At 39.9% G+C, this 24,330-nt stretch overlaps 1 protein-coding gene across 1 annotated transcript; it reads right to left on the minus strand.

Annotated features, from left to right (window-relative positions):
- Positions 1-7,142: 7,142 nt before the first annotated feature.
- nr5a1b (nuclear receptor subfamily 5, group A, member 1b) lies at positions 7,143-24,330 on the minus strand. Its single transcript, XM_020458174.2, has 7 exons — positions 24,072-24,330; positions 23,349-23,467; positions 23,011-23,152; positions 21,480-22,162; positions 14,395-14,514; positions 14,062-14,209; positions 7,143-10,155 (listed from the first exon to the last, which is right to left on the minus strand). The coding sequence occupies exons 2-7, from the start codon at positions 23,448-23,450 to the stop codon at positions 9,902-9,904; spliced, it is 1,449 nt and encodes a 482-aa protein (XP_020313763.1). The 5' UTR covers positions 23,451-23,467; positions 24,072-24,330; the 3' UTR covers positions 7,143-9,901.

Genomic DNA, 24,330 nt, shown 5'->3' on the forward strand with positions numbered 1-24,330 from the left:
TGTCGGTGACCAAATACTTATTTTCCACCATAATTTGCAAATAAATTCATTAAAAATCCTACAATGTGATTTTCTGGATTTTGTTTCTCATTTTGTCTGTCATAGTTGAAGTGTACCTAAGATGAAAATTACAGGCCTCTCTCATCTTCTTAAGTGGGAGAACATGCACAATTGGTGGCTGACTAAATACTTTTTTGCCCCACTGTATATACATACATACATACATTATAAATATATATACAGTATATATATATATACAGTTGAAGCCGTAGGTTTTCACATGCTTAGGTTGGAGTCATTAAAACTTATTTTTACACAACTCCACATATTTCTTGTTAACAAACTATAGTCTTGGCAAGTCGGTTAGGACATCTACTTTGTGCATGACACAAGTAATTTTTCCAACAATTGTTTACAGACAAATTATTTCACTTATAAATCACTGCATCACAATTCCAGTGGGTCAGATGTTTACATACACTAAGTTGACTGTGCCTTTAAACAGCTTGGAAAATTCCAGAAAATTATGTCATGGCTTTAGAAGCTTCTGATAGGCTAATTGATATAATTTGATTCAATTGGAGGTGTACCGGTGGATCTATTTCAAGGCCTACCTTCAAACTCAGTGCCTCTTTGCTTGACATCATGGGAAAATCAAAAGAAATCAGCCAAGAACTCAGAAAAACAATTGTAGACCTCCACAAGTCTGGTATATCATTGGGAGCAATTTCCAAACGGCTGAAGGTACCACATTCATCTGTACAAACAACAGTACGCAAGTATAAACACCATAGAACCACGCGGCCGTCATACCGCTCAGAAAGGAGACACGTTCTGTCTCCTAGAGATAAACGTACTTTGGTGCGAAAAGTGCAAATCAAACCCAGAACAACAGCAAAGGACCTTGTGAAGATGCTGGAGGAAACAGGTACAAAAGTATCTATATCCACACTAAAATGAGTCCTATATCAACATAACCTGAAAGGCTGCTCAGCAAGGAAGAAGCCACTGCTCCAAACCACCATAAAAAAGCCATACTACGGTTTGCAATTGCACATGGGGACAAAGATCATTCTTTTTGGAGAAATGTCCTCTGGTCTGATGAAACAAAAATAGAACTGTTTGTCCATAATGACCATCGTTATGTTTGGAGGAAAAAGGGGGATGCTTGCAAGCCGAAGAACACCATCCCAACCGTGAAGCACGGGGTGGCAGCATCATGTTGTGGGGGTGCTTTGCAGGAGGGACTTGTGCACTTCACAAAATAGATGGCATCATGAGGCAGAAAAATTATGTGGATATATTGATACAACATTTCAAGACATCAGTCAGAAAGTTAAAGCTTGGTCGCAAATGGGTCTTCCAAATGGACAATGACCCCAAGCATACTTCCAAAGTTGTGGCTTCTGACCCACTGGGAATGTGATGAAAGAAATAAAAGCTGAAATAAATCATTCTCTTTACTATTATTCTGACATGTCACATTCTTAAAATAAAGTGGCGATCCTAACTGACCTAAGACAGGGAATTTTTACTAGGATTGAATGTCAGGAATTGTGAAAAACTGAGTTCAAATGTATTTGTCTAAGGTGTATGTAAACTTCTTACTTCAACTGTATATATATATATATTTGACTATTTTCTACATTGTAAAAACTATGAAATAACATATAGAATCATGTAGTAATCAAAAAAAGTGTTAAACAAATCAAAATATATTTGGGATTTGGGACTCTTCAAAGTGGCCAACCTTTGCCTTGATGACAGCTTTGCACACTGTTGGCATTCTCTCAACCAGCTCCATGAGTTAGTCACATACTTAACAGGTATGCCTGGTTAAAAGTTAATTTGTGGAATTTATTTCCTTCTTAATGCGTTTGAGCCAATCAGTTTCCTTGTGACAAGGTAGGGTTGGTATACAGAATATAGGCCTATTTGGTTAAAGACCCATCCATATTATGACAAGTACAGCTCAAATAAGCAAATAGAAATGACAATCCATCATTATTTTAAGACAAGAACTTTCAAGAACTTTGAAACTTTCTTCAAATGCAGTCGCAAAAACCATAAAGCGATATGATGAAACTGGCTCTCATGTGGACCGACACAGGAAAGGAAAACCCAAAGTTACCTCTGCTGCAGAGGATGAGTTCATTAGAGTTATCAGCCACAGAAATTGCAGCCCAAATAAATGCTTCACAGAGTTCAAGTAATAGACACATCTCAACATCATCTGTTCAGAGGAGACTGCGTGAATCAGGCCTTCATGGTTGAATTGCTGCAAAGAAACCACTAATAGAGGACACCAATAAGAAGGAGAGGCTTGCTTGGACCAAGAAACACGAGCAATGGACATTAGACCGGTAGAAATCTGTCCTTTGGTCTTATGAGTCCAAATGTGAGATTTTGGGTTCCAACCGCCGTGTCTTTGTGAGATGCAGAGTAGGTGAACTAATGATCTCTGCATGTGTGCTTCTTACCGTGAAACATGGAGGAAGAGGTGTGATGGTGTGGGGCTGCTTTGCTGGTGACACTGTCAGTGATTTATTTAGAATTTAAGGCACACTTAACCAGCATGGCTACCACAGCATTCTACAGCGATACGCATCCCATCTGGTTTGGGCTTAGTGGGACTATAATTTATTTTTCAACAGGACAATGACCCAACACAACTCCAGGCTGTGTAAGGGCTATTTGACCAAGAAGGAGGGTGATGGAGTGCTGCATCAGATAACCTGGCCTCCACAATCACCTGACCTCAACTCAATTGAGATGGTTTGTGATGAGTCAGACTGCAGAGTGAAGGAAAAGCAACCAACAGGTATGTGGGATCTCATTCAAGACGCTTATTAAAGCATGCCAGGTGAAGCTGGTTGAGAGAACCAACTGGTACTGAGCGTATGTGGGATCTCCTTCTAGACTGTTAGAAAAGCATGCCAGGTGAAGCTGGTTGAGAGAACCAACTGGTACTGAGCGTATGTGGGATCTCCTTCTAGACTGTTAGAAAAGCATGCCAGGTGAAGCTGTTTTAATAGAATGCCTTGACCACTATTAGTAGGAGTGTCCACACTTTTGACTGGTACTGTATATGTTTTAAATGCTTCTAAAAATATGGTAAATGTGTACATTTTCCTGTTAAAAATATATTGTTCAAAACAAGCTGTTCAGTTACTTACTACTCTGCCCCTCAGTGACTGCCAGCAGCAGCAGCAGCTCCGTGCAAAAGCATGGGAAATGTAATTGTTTCCTCTCATGTTGTTCATCAGGTTCTTCTGTAGGTGACAGGGCGACATATTGTGGGGGCTAAAACTGAATAAAAACCGAGTGTAGATTTTTAGTCAAATCAACCAGTTATTTACCTTTTAAAAGCAGCTTAGCTGGTAGCTTGCTAGATAGTTAGCTCCCATGCAAATTTCAAGTATTTCTAAACTAATATCTGACTAACTCGGAAATATGAAGTTGTTTCAGCAAGAAAGTTAACTGGCTAGCACATCATGATTTTTGACATTATGTTAGCTAGCTATCCCCAGTTGCTTGCTGCGTTCTCCCTGATGCACTTGTTCGTTCGTAAGGTGAGCTGGCTGCTCATTCTAAATAGTATTTGAAAAAAATCATATTTAACCTTTATTTAGTTAGGCAAGTCAGTTAAGAACAAATTCTTATTTACAATGACAGCCTACCCTGGCCAAACCCAGATGACGCTGGGCCAATTGTGTGCCGCCCTATGGGACAATCACGGCCAGATGTGATTCAACCTGGATTCGAACCAGGGACTGTAGTGACATCTCTTCCACTGAGATGCAGTGCCTTAGACCGCTGCGCCACTTGTATTTGTATTTATTATGGATCCCCATTATCTGCTGCCAAAGCAGCAGCTACTCTTTCTGGGGTCCAGCAAAATTAAGGCAGTTTATACAATTTTAAAACATTACAATACATATCAGTATAATCTAATCTGTATAATCATATAAATATAATCTAATCTGTATAATCATATAAATATAATCTAATCTGTATAATCATATCAGTATAATCTAATCTGTTCAAAACAGTGAAAGCATATGCAGGCCAGCATCCCGGAATCGTGCATTCACTGTTGACATTGACTGGTGTTTTGCGGGTACTATTTAATGAAGCTGCAGTTGAGAACTTGTGAGGCGTCTGTTTCTCAAACTAGACACTCTAACGTACTTGTCCCCTTGCTCAGTTGTGCACCGGGGCCTCCCACTCCTCTTTCTATTCTGGTTATAGCCAGTTTGCGCTGTTCTGTGAAAGGAGTAGTACACCGCGTTGTACGAGATCTCCAGTTTCTTGGCAATTTCTCGCATGGAATAGCCTTAATTTCTCAGAACAAGAATAGACTGATGAGTTTCAAAGAAAGAAAGGTCTTTGTTCCTGGCCATTTTGAGCCTGTAATCGAACCCACAAATGCTGAAGGCCAGTTTTATTGCTTCTTTAATCAGGACAACAGTTTTCAGCTGTGCTAACATAATTGCAAAGGGGTTTTCTAATGATCAATTAGCCTTTTAAAATTATAAACTTGGATTAGCTAACACAACGTGCCATTGTACACCTATGTAAATATTCCATTAAAATTCAGCCTTTTTAATAGTCATTTACAACATTAACAATGTCTACACTGTATTTCTAATCAATTTAATGTTATTTTAATGGACAAAAAAAATTGCTTTTCTTTCAAAAACAAGGACATTTCTAAGTGACCCCAAACTTTTGAACGCTAGTGTATATCTAATGAGTTTTTAATGGCCTTCATATTGTCCAACTGTTAGCAAGCAATTCTGAATCTTAAAGCTATATATAATGATAACAGACATTGAAAAAGATTCCAAAATAGTTTTAAAAACTCCAACAAAAACCTTCCACAAATTGAAAAAGTCAACAATAAAAAGCCAATACTAAGCGGTAATGAAATCGACAAGGATGTCCATTCACTGCTTACAGCCTTTAGAAAAGTGCAGAAGTTTAGAAAATCAAAAGTTTTTCTGAGCTTTTTCCGACACACATCATTACATGGCGGCACACGCCTCCCCTTTCATGTCAAACTGCCAATTAATGACTTTGAAGTGGGTCCTTTCAGGCGGCCATGTTGTTTGGCCATGTTGTTGTGTAGACCGGGAGGGGGCCGCAGTGAAAAGGCCCCATTCTCTCTGACGGAGGTAATGCTGTTTTCAGAGCCCCGGAACATCAGCCACTTAAACACCTGCTCCCAGCACAGCGTCCCCCCTACTCCTCTTCCTCGCCTCCCTCCCCCTCCCTCCCTCGTTCTCTCTCTCCCTCCAGTTCACACAGACACAATTACAGAGTGATAAAGGACACTCTCTTCTTAATTGCCTACTGAGTCACTCTCTCTCTTTCCCTCTCTCTCTCGCTCACTCTTTCAGGTACAATATTTGAAGGTTGGCTCAAAGAGAAATATGTTTCTTTTTTTTTTCTTCTCACCCAGGTTCTTCTACCTTTTAATTTTGTGTCTTTCTAAAAGGGCCCCATCTGTGCCGATTCTTGTCAATGCACTTGTGTTGTGTGTTTGTTTGGAGGGAGGTATGCAATATGTTGTATTTTACCTTATTTTCACACACACATATGCACACACAAACACATATGTATGGCACAACACACTACTAGACATGAGTCTGGGCTCACCTTTTGTTTGGGAAGCCAATGTTCCCAGAGGTCCACAGTGTTATGAGGGAAGATTTATCTCCTGTCAGACACCTGACAATTTACTGTTAAAACGAGAGGCCACCTGGTTCTTTAATTTTAAAACCCTTGATCCCTTCGGTCTCAACGTAGACTTTGATCTGAAGCCATTCTTGTGATTGTTGTGATGTTTCTTTCATTGTAAATGTTTGTAAGCTTATGTAGCCACATTGTATTTAATATCTTATGTATTATTATTATTATTATTATGTTATTCATGCTTTTTTTATATGTTCTATTTATATCTGTAAATCCACCAATGAAATCAAGCCACAGCCGGCCATAAGTACAGACACCTGTGTGTGTCCTCTCAAATGATATAAACTAGTGACCTGCAGTGTTGGTCATTATACCCTCATGAAGACAGCTTGTCTGTCGAAACATTGGCTATTCAATTATTGCATCTGAGCTCCAAGAGTGTGAGGCTCTCCTTTTCTTTCCAAGACAATGTTACAACACCTTTCAGAAAAACAAAAAGAGGACAAAGTAGCAGATAGCCGTGAAATTAAGCATCACGCTTCCAACTTTTCAATCCAGAGTACTTTTCAGACAACCCCAATGCAGTACATATGAAGCCAGATTTCTGTTGTACCAGTACTTTTTTAGATGGAAATGTTTGCTATAAACAAGAGAACCAAATAAAAAATTAGAACAATTTACAAACTCTTCTATGAGTGTTGTGATTCTGCGTGGGTACTCAAATATATTACATGACCTTATGGCTTTTGGCAACTCACCACAGATTTTCTTTTAAATGTGCCTTTCACTGTGTCTACATTGTGACCAGATTTCCTGGTCCCTCCGTGTACACACATTTTTTGACACAAGTCAATGGTGCCACTTGTCAATGATTTTAGAGGGCAGTATAATGATGATTTAAATGGTTTCACACTGTCCAGATTCGTCTACACAAGATATCTAAACACAATGGGTCCCAGACTACCTCCAGAAGTGGTCAGGAAAATCTGATCACAATCAGATCACAATGCGTCTTTTAATCTGAGCACAAATTAATGTGGACAAGATCAGGACAAAGGACGCAAGTTAGAACCAAAGCTGCGTTTAGTATGTTATTACGTTCTGGAACGTCCAATTGAATGGAAACGGTGCTGTACTGATCGACCAGTTGAAAAATGGGGAGAGATTAGGTTGTGGGCTGGGGAACGCTGTCAGCATGGCCAATGTCCTTTAAATATGTCACTCGCTGCTTCAAGCCACACCTCGCCACACCCACCAAATGACAGCACACATACCTCACAGTATTTTCAGAAACGTACAAGAAGGTTTTGGGGAAACATGTCTTCAGTACAAACCGTTCCACAATGTAGCAAACGTTCAAGCAAACTAAACGCACCTCAGGTATAAATGAGGCTGAAGAAACCAATACACAATCCACTTAATCCAAATCAGTTGACATTCTTGCATCCAGTTTTAAATAATTAGCTTTTATTGATTTGAAACAATTACAATTAAGCACAGTCAGAAGGATTAACCAAAATAAACACATCATGTGATTGAATCAAGCTATATAAACAAGTATCAGACAAATGAGGTCACATGATTACATATGTCCAGATCACACAGTGCAAGGCAGTAAATGTCTGCTCCACTTAAAGGAGCAATCAGCAGTTGAAACAATAACAAAGCACTCCATGCCACTGTTTTGGCAAAAAGCTGAGGGAGGGGCTGGAGAAATTGTTACCACTCTCAAATTCATAGACATAGCTATGGATGCAAGGACTAGCCATCCATGATATGAATATAAAAGTGTTAACCATGTTTTGAGGCTACGCAGTGTTTGTTTACATTTGTTGGCGTAAAGCAAACTTATTTTGGAGTTTTTGATGGGGTATGACAGTGGAACTAAGCTGAAGAGGCATTTATAAGTTACATTCTTCAAGAATCAATGGGTCATATCATGAATGTTTATGTCCGAAAATGGATGTAGCAACTTTAACATAATAGAGGAAAGTTCAGCAAGGGAATATAGAGTGTTGGGCCAGGGGCCAGGGGCAGGGGCCAGGGGCAGGGGCCAGGGGCCAGCGTCCAGGGGCAAGGGGCAAGGCCCAAACAGAAAGCATTTATTGGGGAGTGGAAGTTAGTGAAAGACTGAATTTCAATTCCCAAAACAGTAAAAGCATTGCAGAGGCAACTTTTATTGGGAAAATACACATTCAATATGTAGTTGTGGTGATTGTCTTCTGGTATGGATAAACTGTAAATGGTTATTTTCTATCAGGCAAAGATTAAGTCCATTTTAGTAGAGGTCCTTGCCACGTCATTAAGGTACTATATTCTAAGAACTCTTACCCACTCAACGGCACAGGTGTGTAAACACACACATGCCATAACTTATACCATTGATATCAAATGTATGTTATGAGTTTCAGGGCTGCATCCAAAACGTTAACCATTCATTAATGGGTACGATTTCATGTCATATACATTCATTACTGTATAGTATATACATTTCTCCAGTTAATTTATCACTTACATTGAGCATGTATCTACAGAGAGAAAGAGAGAGAAAGAAAGAGAGAAAGAAAGAGAGAGCGAGAGAAAGAGATAAAAATGTTCAGAATGTCTCCAACGACATTCAGTATTCAGTTCCACTTTCAATTTACAGTAGTCAACATCGTACAGTAGCTGTCTATTCAGAACGATTCTCTCTTCATAGCTTTTCGTCACCTGGATGAGTGTGTGTCATTGTCCTCAGTGTGTGTGTGTGTGTGTGTGTTTGTTTGTGTGCAGCCAGGAAGTGGCGAGGGCGTAGGTGTACTACGCTGCATATCTCTTTCATTACGCGCCTTACAGCAACTCCCTGTCGTGTACCACACATACACACTATTTACATGTGTACTCATGTGTCCATGCACATCTACATGTGCCCTTTGACCTTTCTGTTGATCTGAATTCATAACCGGGGTTAGCAGGGTCCTTGTTGGCAAATGGGAAACTACAGTGCAAGTCACCTCCATTGAGAATTAAATTGCTTTCTCTCTGCCCTCCTCCCATCTCTCTCTCTCTTTCCCTGTCCTCAGCTCTCTACCCTATTCACTAGTGCACTGATACACACCAAGTCTGTGACAGCTATATTTCTATTACAATATCTCCCTATGGCTTTTACATTTTTCATTTTTTTTTTTTTTAGGAAACACAAAGATCAGAATTCAAAAGCAAACCACACAAGAAAATTTGACTTACGAAAAGTAGAAGAAAAAGCATTGGAAACGGAGAATTGTCAGCTTAGAATATAAATATCAGTCTATATAACAGGGGTCTGAATTTGTAAGGCTATGTGAGCACAGTAGTAAGGTTCAGAGAGACTGCTCGTCGTAGACACGCATCGGGAGCGTTTTTTCTTCTCTCTTTAAACAAAATGCTGTCATTGTGGTTGTGTCAACCTAGCTATTGGCATTAGCATCTATGCAACATTAGCATACAGCTAACTTTAGATGTGGTATTCCTCTTTTAGGATCCCTTCAGGTAGGTTATACCCAGCTGAAATGTATGTCTTTAGTTGTTTAGTGATTGTCATTAGTTAATTAACTGTGATATTACATAATGAGTAAACCAGTATGAATTTTAATTACAAGTTAATTAACAAGTAACTAATTAGCATGTCTTTAGCATAAGATCGTTTTTTGGAACTTGATATGGAATTATTCAGAATGAATCAGTTCTCTGTATGCACTGTAAATCAATACAGTGCATCTCTGTTCAACAACTCTAGTGCATCATTGCCTGAATATGAACTGCAGATGAATCAGGTCTCTGACAATTGTTTTCCTTGAATGACTCTTAGAATGACTACGTCCTGCACAGTGAATCATCATCTTCAAATGTAAATCACATTTCAATCTCTGAAGGGTGAGTGAATCAACTCAGTGCATTTCTCTACAACCAAATCACTCTTGGTGGTGAATTGAATTAATCCAGTCCAGGTTTCGGGCATACTGTAGTTAGATCTGAGGTCTGGAATGGCTGAGACCGGGACCTCAGTAATTGGCACTTTGGGGGCAAGAAGGGTGATCTCTCTCTCTCTCTCTCTCTCTCTCTCTTGCTTCCCTCTGCCTTTCTCACACTTTATCTCTCTAACATGTGGACACCCACACACACCTCCTCTCTTCCCTCTTCCCTCTTGTCAAAAACACTAACACACACACACAAACGTGTGCCCTCCTCAAGCGCACGCCCTCTTGGCGTGCAGCATCTCGATGAGCAGGTTGTTGCAGGGCACCTCTCCGCTCAGGTGCTTGTAGCAGAGGTAGTCCTCGGCCTGTGCCGACAAGGCCTTGAGCTCAGGCAGGCGCATCAGCAGCCGGCTGAACTTGTCCAGGTGCTGGGGGTAAGCACACATGGTGTACTCCAGCAGAGCCCCGTTCACCTGCTCCTGGACGCCCTCCACGAATGCCTGGCTCTCCAGTAGCTTCACATCTGAGGGGAGAAGAGACAGAAAGTTTATTTTTTTACCCTAAACGCACAATTTGTAACTTTAAGTGCTGCTCTTGAACGAGTTTGAAAATGACATATTGTGACTTATATTAATATTGTGACTTGAGGTGGCATGTGGAAGCATGACAAACAGTGGCCATCAATCCTTTGATTGAAACCCAGCCATTATCTTAGTGAAAACATGGATCCAACTGTGCATGTCTGCCTGTCAGTCTTTCTTTGTTTCTGTGCATGCTCGAGAGTATCTCAAGCATTTCCATGACGATGTGCACCCAGCACAAGGATATGTTGTACTATAGAGATACTAGCTAACATAAGTCTGTTTACGTGGGCTGTTATGTATAGAAGCACACACAAGCATAGCTCCAGCACTAGCTTTGCTAAGAGAGGGACAACAGCTTGCCGTCTTCCCAGATGAGGCTCCTTTCCTGGGGTTCAGCATGAGAGCACCTTGGGGGGAGCCCCTCACAATTGAATCAAACGTTGTCGATAATATTTTCAATACGGCTCAAAGGTGAAGCAAAAATTGCCCCTACAAATATTACCGAATTGCCTGAGGAAGAAAGAGATGAACGAATGACGACACACAGAGAGAGATGAGAGAGTGAGCGAGCGAGGGAGATGGAGAGAGAGAGAGGGAGGCAGAAAACAGACATAAGCCACTCAGAACCCACACAAAGATCCACACTCTGCGCAAACGCCGGGGCCCTCTCAAGCACTCTTATTATTAAAAGCAGCTTTTGTTCACGGTGGGCTAGCTCTAAATTGCTACCGCTTAGGGGAATGTAGATGATAAAAGGCCATTTTCCCATCTACCGAGCACAGCGGATTCTGGCCTAGTGTCTGTCTGGAGAAAAACCGATGTGGGGGTCAATCCATTAAGCCTTCTTTGAGCGTGGTGCGCAACAAGGGCGACGCTCGTTGCCTTTGTAAACATAGCCTATTCAGAGCAGCCTAATTCGAATTAAGCCCATAACCTGTGCAAAGCGCCACTCCATTGAGACGAATCATTTAGCCTCTTAGAGCCATGAAGGGGACAAACTGCCAATATGCTCAAATCCCCCAAATATATACCGACATATTAGCGCGCCATCCTTCTTTTGACAAATGAATTGCTTTGGATCAAACTCAAATCGAAGGAATTGCCAGTTATGTTTCAAAATGTGATAAATGAGGTGAGGTTGAGAAGCCGTTGTGGGGCATTTAATTTACAACACCAATTACTTTCATTTAAGCTCATGCTTATTTGATTTCAGTAATTCAACCTAATGTAAGCACATGACCATTTGATTTCACTAATTCAATGTCATTTAAGCACACGATTTCACTAATTCTCCAACAGTGCTCATTAAAAACATCTGTAACTCAATTACACCTAACAATTGTACCAAATGAGAGAACAAAAAAATATTGTTGGAATTTCACATTTAATAGACCCTTTTCCAGTACACGACACACTGACGTCACGCACAGATGTCCACGACTCTTGGCGGCAGTAAGAAAGCCATCACCATCTGCACCCATTCAACATAGCCTAGATTTACGTTTTTATTACTTCTAAACAAAATAAAAATATTTAACTCTCATACGCTTACAATGATATTTTGATTCTTGCTTTAACAGTTGTTAAGATTATATTTGGTTGGGATATTTGCAAAATAACTATTTTGGATGCAGCAGTTGGTAGCTAGAATGCTAACGCTCATTGATATAGGCAGTAGCAAAAGCTAGCCAAAGAGCCATTTTACAGATTGAAATATAAGTGCTTTTTTAAGTGTAATGCAGTTGATATGCGAAGAGGACTAGCATCATATTAAGCTGGACTTTCATACGAGCCTTAAAATCCCATTATAATCCAAAAGTAGTATGAAATGCACTCATAAGCAACATGTAAATACAGGCTTTTTTTGCTTGCGTTCTGTAAGAACTCGTTCGTGTTCTGCCACCAACTTGCGCACATCGCCCTCGTGCGGCAATGTTTGCAAACACAGAAAAGGGTCTATATGACTGTGCCAAGAGACATACAGTAAACAAGAGCCACCATGGGAATCCCAGATAATTTCTTATTATTGTTTCAAAGTGTATTGAAACTTTGTGAAGATGCACTTTAAACCAGGTTGGACTTGACACTACTTATTGGTCCACGGATGGTGAATATTGAGTTAATATGTCTTCAGAAAGTATTCACACCTCTGGACTTTTCCCACATTTTGTTGTGTTACAGCCTGAATTTGAAATGGATTGAGATTTTTTGTCACTGGCTTACTTACACACGACACCCCAGAATGTCAAAGTGGAATTGTGTTATTATAATAGTTTATTTAGTTAATTAAAAATGAAAAGCCGAAATGTCTTGGGTCAATAAATATTCAACCCCTTTATTATGGCTAAATAAGTTCAGGGGTCAAAATGTGCTTAACAAGAGACATAAATTGCATGGACTCTGTGTGCAATAATAGTGTTTAACATGATTTATGAATGACTATCTCATCGCTGTACCCCAAACATACAATTATCTGTAAGGTCCCTCAGTAGAGCAGTGAATTTCAAACACAGATTTAACCACAAAGAACATGGAGGTTTTTCCAACGACTCGCAAAGGGCACCTATTTGTAGATGGGTCAACATTTTAAAAAGGCAGGCATTGAATATCCGTTTGATAATGAGTAAGGTATTAATTACACTTTGGATGGTGTATCAAAACACCCAGTCAATACAAAGATACAGGCGTCCTTCCTAACTCAGTGGCCAGAGAAAAAGGAAAACGCTCAGGGATTTCACCATGAGGCCAATGTTGACTTTAAAACAGTTACAGAGTTTAATGTCTCTAATAGCAGAAAACATAGGGTGGATCATCAACATTGTTATTACTCAACAATTACTCACCTAAATGACAGAGTGAAAAGAAGGAAGCCTGTACAGAATAAAGAATATTCCAAAACATGCATCCTGTTTGCAACAAGTCACTAAATTAATACTGCAAAAAAACGTGGCAAAGCAATTCACTTTTTGTCCTGAATATAGTGTTATGTTTGGTGTAAATCCAATATAACACATTACTGAGTACGACTCTCCATATCTTCAAGCATAGTGGTGGCTGCAACATGTTGTGGGTATGCTTGTAATTGTTCAGGTCTGGGGAGGTTTTCAGGATAAAAAGATAAACGGAATGGAGCTAAGCACAGGCAAAATCCAAGAAGAAAACCTGGTTTAGTCTGCTTTCCACCAGCCACTGGGAGATGAATTCACCTTTCAGCAGGACAATTAACGAAAACGCAAAGCAAAATCTACACTGGAGTTGCTTACCAAGAACACAATAAATGTTCCTGAGTGGCTGAGTTACAGTTTTGACTTAAATATACTTGAAAATCTATGGCAAGACCTGAAAATGGTTGCGTAGCAATTATCAACAACCAATTTGACACAGCTTGAACATTTTTGAAAAGAATAATGGGCAAATATTGCAATCCAGGTGTGGAAAGCTCTTAGAGACCTACCCAAAAAGGCGTGTGAATGAGTTATTTCTGTATTTCATTTTTAATGAATAAATATGGAGAATAGTCCATGCTATCCACGTTCCTTGGGACTTCCCAACACTGACGTTACCCCATTGAAGATTACATTTAAAATGGTTAAGGTTAAGTTTTAGAGTTGGGATGTCCCAATGATCCTCGATAGCACTAACCTATGGAGAACCCATGGCTGATCTTCCAATCGCAGGGGTCGAAGAGGACAAGGAACTTAATGGCGATTGGTCCACAGACCTTAATATAAAGTTAACATTTTCAACCATATTTTCAACCCTTAATTAGGAGAGAATAATTTGTTTTGGGGATATCCAGCTCCCCATGGTGGTCCCCTGTACATGCAATTGAATCTCCCACTCACCGGGGTTGAAGAGGATGAGGAACTTGAAGCAGGCAATTTCTCTGCGGTCCGCCTGTAGGGTCTGTAGTTTCTCAACTAGCTCCTGTCCTCTCTGCACCAGGCTTGTGAGAGTGGCTCCTGCCTGGGACGCTATGGACGCCAGCTCCACCTAGACCACAACATACAAATGCATGAGTTTCAACATAGGAACTTTCCTCAATTTGTTTTAGCTCTGGTCTCATTAAAGGTACTCAGTGATATGCGTTTACCATGAGGAGAAGTGTGACCGACTTCCACTTCTGTGCTTGTGTGCGTGCATGTGTGATGATGATGCTTGGTGATCATTGCACTCACCTCCTGCCCTGTGACCAGTAGCACGCTGCCCTCCTTGCCGTGTTGGACTTGCCTGGAGATGAAGTCCAACACCAGCAGCTCGCTCCAGCAGTTGTGAAGCAGCTTCATCTGATCTCCTACCTGATAGAAGACAGAAGGAATCCATTCAAACACACATATTTGGGGTGTGTTCCAAATACACAGATTCCCATGCTTTTGAATCCCCATGGCTTTGCTACATAACAAGGTAACAGACTTAAAATGGGTTGGTTAAAATGACAACACCCAAGGTAAGTAAAAACATTTGCTAAACTAAAGTGAACCATCCCGTTAACTATAAATGAACTTAATGTGGTTAACCAGAAGTAGTAGTAATGCACCATTACAGATAGGGGCAAACAGTTGTAATGAAAGCCCATGGCCAGACTGATGTTGTGAAGTGAAACAGAGAAAATTCAGATGAGTTCCCAGGCTACATAAAAAGGTTAACCAAACAATGGTGGGTGCATTCACAGTAAACATGGGGGCAGTGTCACTTTATAAAATACAATGTATACAGTATAATCCAGAAAACCTTTCTGATATGACATAAGATTATTGTAGTCTGCTTTTTGTGGCATAGTCAAGCTATGGATTATGAATTATCCATTATCCACTATCCATTTCCTGAGTAGAAGTTGCATTTTGGGTAAATGTCACAAACAACTACAAACCCAGAGAACAGCAACACTGTACAAACAAAATCAATATTCATTGCAATACAGCTTAACAACCAGCCTATCTCATCACATGACGTGAGTGCGAGCATGCTTGTTTGACAAACGTCGACATTCTTTGAATATCAGTTGTCAACCATTTTATGGAAATTCACAAGCCAGGGACAAAAGCATGTCAACATCACCAAAGATACCTAGATATAGTATATGAACAGAGACCCATCAAGACATGGCCCCATTTAGTCTGGATTTTCTGTTGCCATGGCAAATGGATGCTATTAACCACCAAGTCGAGCTCTGTCACCACGAGGTCAGTTTTTCATTTATTTGCTGTAGCACAGCGAGTTCTTTAACACAAATACCAGACCGGATTCAATACACACTTCAGGAATTGCACAACAAACCATTGACACACAGCAATGTGAATGCAACAGAATATGTTGGGGTTTTTCATTGGGAATACAGTGCACACCATAAAGACTGTGCCATCCTACTGCTATTCCCCCATCTGCACCTATTGAAAATGTCAAGTACCTCAGAATTTTGATGGATTTTCTTTCTTCTCTCTCCATCTCCCAGCTCTCACTCGCCCATGGGTGAGTCCGTGAACTATTTCTAACAGTCAATGGTGAATACCACTCTAGCATTTAATATGAAGTGTATACTGCCTATTGTACAACCATTGAGGTGCCGGTTTAGGTAAAAGTATTGTGAGTGTGGAAAAAAAGATAGTCTGAATTCATGAAAGTGATTATTTTGTACTATTAACCAACATACTGAACAACATGTTTTATATTTGTGTCTTGATACACAGCTAAACTAGAGCAGCTGTTATGAGTGCATATGGTGCAATGCTAATGTCCACCTGGCTCATTCTATTGCTATAGCATGCCATGCTAGCAAGTGATTACACCTGGTAAATGAGGTACAAGTTCCTTCCGGAAGCCATTCTACTGTGAGGGGATTGACACACACCTGTCCAACACAGACGTAGACACAAAGACCTGGAAACTACCCATCAACACGTGGTGAAGAGAGTCAATAAGCTAATGTATGCCACATCCACCATCCCACACAAACACACACATACCACACAGCCCAGCTTAGTACTGGCATGAAAAACACATGGTAACCCATCTCCAGATATTGACATTTGTTACCAGCATAGCACCAGCGTACCAGCGTAGCACCAGCATAACACTGTTGAGTAAATTCGCATGCACACTTATAATTCTATATTAAACTGATTATGGGAGTAGGGTAAGTATGACATTAGTCATGTAAACACCTTACTCTGATTATCTTAATGGTCGTTAAGGTCTTAATTGAAGTAAGCATACGTCGACTAAAACACCTCGATTTTTTTGCAATATTTAGATTTATTAGGACATGTAAACAGCAGTGTATTTGTTCCAGCATGAGCAGCGCGAGCCTCTCGCTTTAGTGAAGTGAGTTCGGAAAATGGAAAGGTATGCATCTTAGAAATAGTTTTCACATTTAAACTCTATATGTCTGAACTCAGATTCAAATAGGCATCATATTTATAATACTATTATAATATGGTTACATATGAATAGAATAATATGTGGTACAACGTTTATTTTGATTGGCATTTTTGGCATTTATCAAAGTCCTATCAGGTAGCCTGATTTCAAATGAGTCCACGTAAACAGGATTATTCTGGAAATGTTTCTTGTTGCAAAACATGTAAATGTTTAAATCAAATTATTATATTAATCTTACTATCCACAATAATCATAGTAAAATGGGGCGGCAGGTAGCCTAGTGGTTAGAGTGTTGGACTAGTAACCGGAAGGTTGCAAGATCTAATCCCTGAGCTGACAAGGTAAAAATCTGTCGTTCTGCCCCTGAACAAGACAGTTAACCCACTGTTCCTAAGCCGTCGTCGAAAATAAGAATTTGTTCTTAACTGACTTACCTAGTTAAATAAATGTTTAAAAAATGTGCATGTAAACATACTTATTGACTGGACGGAATATAATGTATTTCAATGCATTTTAGTATGATAATTGCAATTTCAATCATTTGAAATATCTCCTTTTGTGTGTGTGCATGTGTAAAGCTACTGGAGCTGTTGCCAGATCATTTGATGTTAATTTCTCTACCATAACCTGCCTCCAACGTGGTTTTAGAGAAGGCGTATTTCTGTCTATAATGAAGCCCTTTTGTGGGGGAAAACTCATTCGGATTGGCTGGGCCTGGCTCCCCAGTGGGTGGGCCTATGCCCTCCCAGGCCCACCCATGACTGCAACCCTGCCCAGTCATGTGAAATCCATAGATTAGGGCTTAATGAATTTATTTAAATTGACTGATTTCCTTATATGAACTGTAACTCAGTAAAATCTTAGAAATTGTTGCATGTTGAATTTATAGTTTTGTTCAGTATATTAAATAGTGATTATGTATTATATAGTATAGTGATTATGTATTATATAGTATAGTGATTGGATAACAAATATCACAATTAAAATGATTTATTAGACATATATGATGACAATCAGATAATATGTATATCACACAGCTTATTTAGTAGCTTTCTCTCATCTTAGATCAAACAAACTTTCAGAAGTCTAGCTGTAGACTGATAAGAAGAAGACGCCAATTAATGGTCACTTTTAAAAACACTGACATAGATTTTGTAACGATTTGACTACGCAGAAAGCGGTAAAAATCTCAAATAAAACTTGATATTTTAGAAATACTGTCTATCCCTCCACATGGAAAACCCAAACACATTAACTAAACACTCTGGAGTACACATTCCACTCTTATCTACTGCAAGGAATGCCTTCAGTACCGGCAAAAATAACTGGGGACTTCTTGGCAAATAGTCCTGTTATTCATAGTCAACTGGTTTTATGTCTTAGTGCTCCTCCTACAGAAAGTGAAAGTTGACTTTGGCTCGTAGGTTCTTGTGGTGAAGCTTTTCACATTACATGAAGGTAGTTTGTGCTACACCTCTTATTTAGTGTTATTTACTCTGTATATACTGTATCTACTATATGATACAGGACAACAAAGGCAAAGGGTATTATATATAAATGAATCTAAAACAATGTAATGTGTTATAAATTGAATACAGTAATATAATTGCTATTGTCTGCTTCAGCCATGAAAGGAAAGCCATACCATACCAAAATGTTTAACTGACCTTAAGAACAATAAGCCACACTAAACTGTTAACTATTCAAGTATTAATAAACACCCAGACCCTGAAAAATAAAACATTTCATCCATCAGCCTTTGTACTGCTCTAAACCTTATCAAACCAAACAATGCTTCCATTGTGGTGAAAATATTGAAAGTAGGGACATGGTATTGCTTTATACAGCACTTTAAGAGGGTCCTTTTCCTTTACATCAGCATAAAACTCAAGTGTTTTATTTTAGGAGAGATGAACGCCGACCTCGACCTAACCAGGTTAAATCACTGCAAGTATGCTATTACCATTCATCACTATCACACACACACACACACACGCTCCCACACACTGGCACTCACACACACACAAATAAAATATCCTCCCTAACTCACTCTAAATTAGTTCAGTCAACATCACCGTGAACCTTGGGAGAAGGATAATAAGTAGATTGAATCATTCAATCATTTGAAATAAAATGCTGCTTTATAAAAGATCTCTCAAAGATCTCTTCTCCTGACAACACTGTTTCATTCTGCCTCTCAGGATGGCCAAGAAGGGTCGACTTCATAAAATCTCTTCCAGATAGGAATGGATGAAGGTCAGACTGAAATGAATAGCGTTGGGTGACATACGGAACCACAGTGAAGAGATTGCCCTTTCCTGGCTCCTCTCCTCAATGTGTGAACCGAATGGCAGCGATGTGCGCCCACACAGTCCCTGCTGCAACTAGCATGCACCCGGTGCTCAAGTAGCTACAACGTGTCAGAGCATCTGTTTGTTCACCGCTGATAGTCGGTAGCCCGAGTCACGCCTGACCAGAATGGGTCTTGAGGAGAGCATTGCGGGAGGGCAGTGGTTGAAGCTAAGTCAATTAGCCGTTCACCTCATGGTAGCATTACACAGAGCGAAAATCGATGGATTAGCCAGTTAGCTTGAATAAACACTCACAAATAGTGTGCTACAATTCAATGGTGTGTAAAGAATTCTAAAGTGGGATATGACTTATTAAGGTCAATTATAGCATGCCCATCATGAGGTTGTGTGGAGTTATTTCAGAATATATAGTAAAGTTCAGACCTCTCTCATAATGTCACTACTCTATGTCACCATAGTGACATACACTACCATTCAAAAGTTTGGGGTCACTTAGAAAGAAATGTCCTTGTTTTTGAAAGAAACGCAATTTTTTGTCCATAAAAAAAAAACATCAAATTGATCAGCAATACAGTGTAGACATTGTTAACGTTGTAAATGACTATTGTAGCTGGAAACGGCATATAATGGAATATCTACATAGGCATACAGAGGCCCATTATCAGCAACCATCACTCCTGTGTTCCAATGGCACGTTGTGTTAGCTAATTCAAGTTTATAATTTTAAAAGGCTAATTGATCATAAGAACACCCTTTTGCAATTATGTTAGCACAGCTGAAAACTGTTGTCTGATTAAAGAAGCATTAAAACTGTCCTTCTTTAGACTAGTTGAGTATCTGGAGCATCAGCATTTTGTGGGTTCGATTACAGGCCCAAAATGTCCAGAAACAAAGATCTTTTTTCTGAAACTCGTCAGTCTATTCTTGTTCTGAGAAATTAAGGCTATTCCATTCGAAAGATTGCCAAGAAACTGAAGATCTCGTACAACGCTGTGTACTACTCCCTTCACAGAACAGCGCAAACTGGCTCTGGCCAGAATAGACAGAGGAGTGGGAGGCCCCGGTGCACAACTGAGCAAGAGGACAAGTACATTAGAGTGTCTCGTTTGAGAAACAGACACCTCACAAGTCCTCAACTGGCCGCTTCATTAAATAGTACCTGCAAAACACCAGCCTCAATGTCAACAGTGAAGAGGTGACTCCGGGATGCTGGCCTTCTAGGTAGTTGCAAAGAAAAAGCTGTCTCTTAGACCGGCCAATAAAAAGAAAAGATTAAGATGGACAAAATAACACAGACACTGGACAGAGGAACTCTGCCTAGAAGGCCAGTCTAAAAGTATTTGGTTTCAAAAGTCCAATTTCATATATTGTGCAAACTTCATAATTTTCTTGTTATTTTAAATTACAGATAGCCAGTGTTTAGAACCCGCCAGAACAGAGGTAGTAGGGATGATCAGGGGTGTTCTCTTGGTACAATGGTACAATGGTTAAAATGGTTAAAAGTCACTATTAAAAGTCACTACAATGGTTAAAAGTCACTATTAAAAGTCACTACAATGGTTAAAATGGTTAAAAGTCACTATTAAAAGTCACTACAATGGTTAAAAGTCACTATTTTTTTAACATATTCATTGGAGACCGTGTTACACAGTTACATGTAGGTGGCTACTGTAATGCTAAGGCTAACTTGTTGATGCTGCTTGGTGGAATACCCCCTGGGCTGTGTGTGTTGAAAAAAAAGCCATCACTCTGCTCTCTCAATTTTCATGGATACGGATGTGCTTCCTTGATTCCACCTGTCATCGTCTTTTCATCATGGTGGACATTTCTGCAGTAGGAAGTCCCAAATAAACAGCAGAATAATGTGTGAGAGATGTGTGCATGGCTGTCCATGCGTAAAATGGTAAATGTTGACAGTGTATGTGTGTGTATGTGTGTGTATGTGCAAATGTGGGTGCGCTTGTGTGTATCCCAATGTTATTGCATTGGCGATTTCCACTCAGTTCAGGAATTGGTTATCATTTTCATTGTTGAGTTTTTCCCAATTCATCACTTGAATTTCAATTCACATCCTGATATAGGGAACTCACCGCAATAAACAAAAACTGATACAATAACATATGTCATATGCTTTGGGAAAATATAACATTATTTATCCTCCATGTTGTGATTCTCACAGGCCCCACTCAGGCAAATAACAAATATTAGACTACGGGCTCCGCACAATTTGAAACCTTTAAACCAGAAAGGGCATCTGTCAGCCTTAACTGTACAAAAGGTCTTACCTGTAAGCCTGACGAAGACCTTTGTGGTTGAAACATTGCTAATAATACGTCAGGAGCATCAAAACAGTGGGGAGGTTTTTTTGTCTTAATTTCACGTCATTTTGTACCCTGTGGAGGTTTGTTGGATGTGTACAGCACTTTTGAACTAATATATTATTTTTTCCTGAAAAAAGTATAAGGACAGCATATCATCTACAGTCTAAACCATCTCTGAGAAATTTGGAGGTTTCCAAATGATGAACAACTTTGCTTGGTATGACAACAAATGATTGACTCTTGGTTCCCTACCTTGAGCTCCTTGAAGAAGATACAGCTTCTGGCCCACTCCACGATGGAGAAGAGCGTCTGGTCAGCCATGTGACACATTAGGCTGAAGGGGCTGAGTCTCTCCTGACCCTTGCCCCCCTGGCCACTCTGCTCCTGCTGAAGGTGAGCAGCGATCTTACTCTGCACCTGCAGCTCGTCCGGGTCACATCGCAGAAACTCCAGCACCAGCTGAGGCACCCCGGGGACCTGCGGAGAGCCCGGTCCAGAGTATACCTGCTCCGGGTAGGTGTAGCTGCCCACTACCGAGTCTGGGGAGCTTGTGTAGTGGTCCGGGTACTCGGACTTGATCGCCCTGCTGGGGAAGGAGGCGTACTGGTACTGGGGGGGTAAGGGTGCATGGGGGGGGAGTCCAGGCATAGCCATGCCCAGTGAGGGGGGTCCGTAGAGGCTGCGGTCGTAGTCTGTGGGGGCGATGGGGGTCGTGGTGGTGTGGAGGATGCCCTTGGGGAGTGGGTGGAGGCCCGGGAGACTGCCGGTGAAGGTGTAGTCTGTCTGGGTGTCAGGGGACAGCATCGGAGGGGTGGTCTCCATCTTGAGGCCAGTGGCTCGAATCAACGCTTTCTTCTGCTGCTTGAGGGCTCGGTCGCGCTTGTACATGGGGCCAAACTTATTCCGGCCTCCTCGCATGCGATCGGCTCGGACAGCTGATGGAATGAGAGCAAGATCAAACACCATTACTGTTATTCCATTCATTACTAGCATTCACTATGCAGAGGTTTATGTTAGCGTGTGAGAGTTCTTGGTGTAGCAATCAAAATGTGAACCAAAAATACACTAATAGAGCAATCTTTTTGTAGATTGAATGTATATATTTGAAGATATGGATTAAATCCATTGTAAAGTACATTTAATTTCCAGGGATAAACAAAAATGTTAGTTCTCATTTTGTTATTATTCTGAATCCCAAAATAACTTTAAAGTGCATTTACAGAGCTTGCATTCAAGCTTGTTGTTTCATAATGATTTAATGACATATGAAGAATAACCTCACCCAAAGCTCTTCTAATTATTCAGTCATATTGGAAAACGTACTCTTCATACACGTTTTATCAAAGGCTACTGAAATAGTTTACCCGGGGGTAGATGTAAAAATATATATAATTCCATAGCTAATATGCCAATGTTGATACAGCAATTAAAACCCAAACATTGGCAAAAATATATATGCAACAACTGACAAACTATACTTATAATTTAGCTAATTTTTCTAACGTTTCATATATTAGATACGAATATTTAACGAAATCTATTTGATAATAAGCCTACCAACAGACAGACTATAATGCAGCCTATGGAAGCCTACTGTTGTAAAATAAAATATATCACCAACACAAAGAGATAGATATGCAATTTCAGCAGATATCGAATCTGATTTATAGCCCCCCAAAAATATACAACAAGTAGACGTTTAAATATATCAATTTTAAAATCTGACTGCATGCCATGTTAAACTAAAATATGAACTAAATGAATCAAATAAAAAGGATCTTACCTTCTAATCGCATTCCAACATTCAGGCATTTCTGAAACCGACAAAATGGACACCGTTTCCTCTGAGTTTTGTCAATTTTACAATCCTGGTTTTCTGCACATGTATACCTCTTATTATTTTGAACCGTTCTTTTGAAGAAACCCTGTGTGAGAGAGTTCATATAGACACGCCTATTAACAAAATAGCCAAGTTAAGATCATCATCAATGCTGCAATAAAATTCATACAAAAACGAAAAGAATATTAATACATTTGAATTAATAAAAACGATAACGAATTTCTTGAGGGATATCATCTTGACGTAAATAAAAATAAATGATTGCGTCTTTTGCAGCCTACCTTACAGCTTTCACACGTCAGTAGTCCATAGTGGTATCCCGACACCTTATCGCCACAAACAGGACATAGCTCTTCCAAATCGACATCATAAGTGTACTCCATTCCGGTTAACGGAACACCTGGGAATGCACATGCCGGTGAGCAACAGGTAGTTTACAAATAAATCACTGTATTTAAAAATATATATAAACTTTATCTGTATCACCAGTATTCTGTCTTACATGTAGGCCTATCAATTGTGTGTATTTCCACTAATAGGCCTAAATATTGGAAACATTGTCATATTTCATAACAATTAACGGCATTTCTTTGCTTGTATTTTGGATGTGTGTAGCCTATGTGCATAAACAAAATTATCGGCAAACATGTAGCCTGTCCTATTTCAGGAGAAAAGGCTCATTAAAACCTGATTACAATCTTTAATAAATCAAAGCGCAGGTATGCATATTCGATAGCAATCTAATATTGTAAGAATGATTTTGTATCCCCAATAATCTGATCCATCAGATTTTGACCCTAGGCCTACGAAATTATGCACCGAAATGACGCACATGTAGCAAAGCTACATCATTTATGAACATGCATATTTTCAAATGAGTATCAAAACAAATACTTTACCAGCATTTACATAATTATTTTAAATCACCGCACTAAATTAAAAGTTAATTGTTGAATGATGACATTCGGAAAGCCGCAAAAGTAGTCTACGTAAGCAGGCCATACCTGTTGGATCCCCAGCGTTATATTGGCTAGAATAGTAGTATTCGGTGTCCGTTCTCCTCTTGGCTAGAACGGTAGTAGGCTATTCAGTGTCAGTTTGGGTATGCATCCACGGAGAAACGACTTCGAAACACGCGCTGTGGCTCTAACTTTATGAAATGAATAGGCCCACCCCGCAGGAATGATGATGGAGGAAGGAGCAGTGAGCAGCTCCCTACAATAACTGACTTTGCCTGATCGAGACCTACCATGTGCATGCCCA

This window comes from Oncorhynchus kisutch, linkage group LG23 (genome assembly GCF_002021735.2).
Source record: "Oncorhynchus kisutch isolate 150728-3 linkage group LG23, Okis_V2, whole genome shotgun sequence".
In the NCBI taxonomy this organism is placed as follows: domain Eukaryota; kingdom Metazoa; phylum Chordata; class Actinopteri; order Salmoniformes; family Salmonidae; genus Oncorhynchus; species Oncorhynchus kisutch.

Bases quoted from the DNA above. Each gene is read 5' to 3' on its own strand.
- nr5a1b (XM_020458174.2), bottom strand. From the start codon at position 23,450: ATGGAGTACACTTATGATGTCGATTTGGAAGAGCTATGTCCTGTTTGT. The intron at 23,153-23,348 runs GTAGGCTGCAAA...TCTCTCACACAG, and splicing joins TGACGTGTGAAAGCTGTAAG to GGTTTCTTCAAAAGAACGGT. The intron at 14,210-14,394 runs GTGAGTGCAATG...GTTGTGGTCTAG, and splicing joins TACTGGTCACAGGGCAGGAG to GTGGAGCTGGCGTCCATAGC.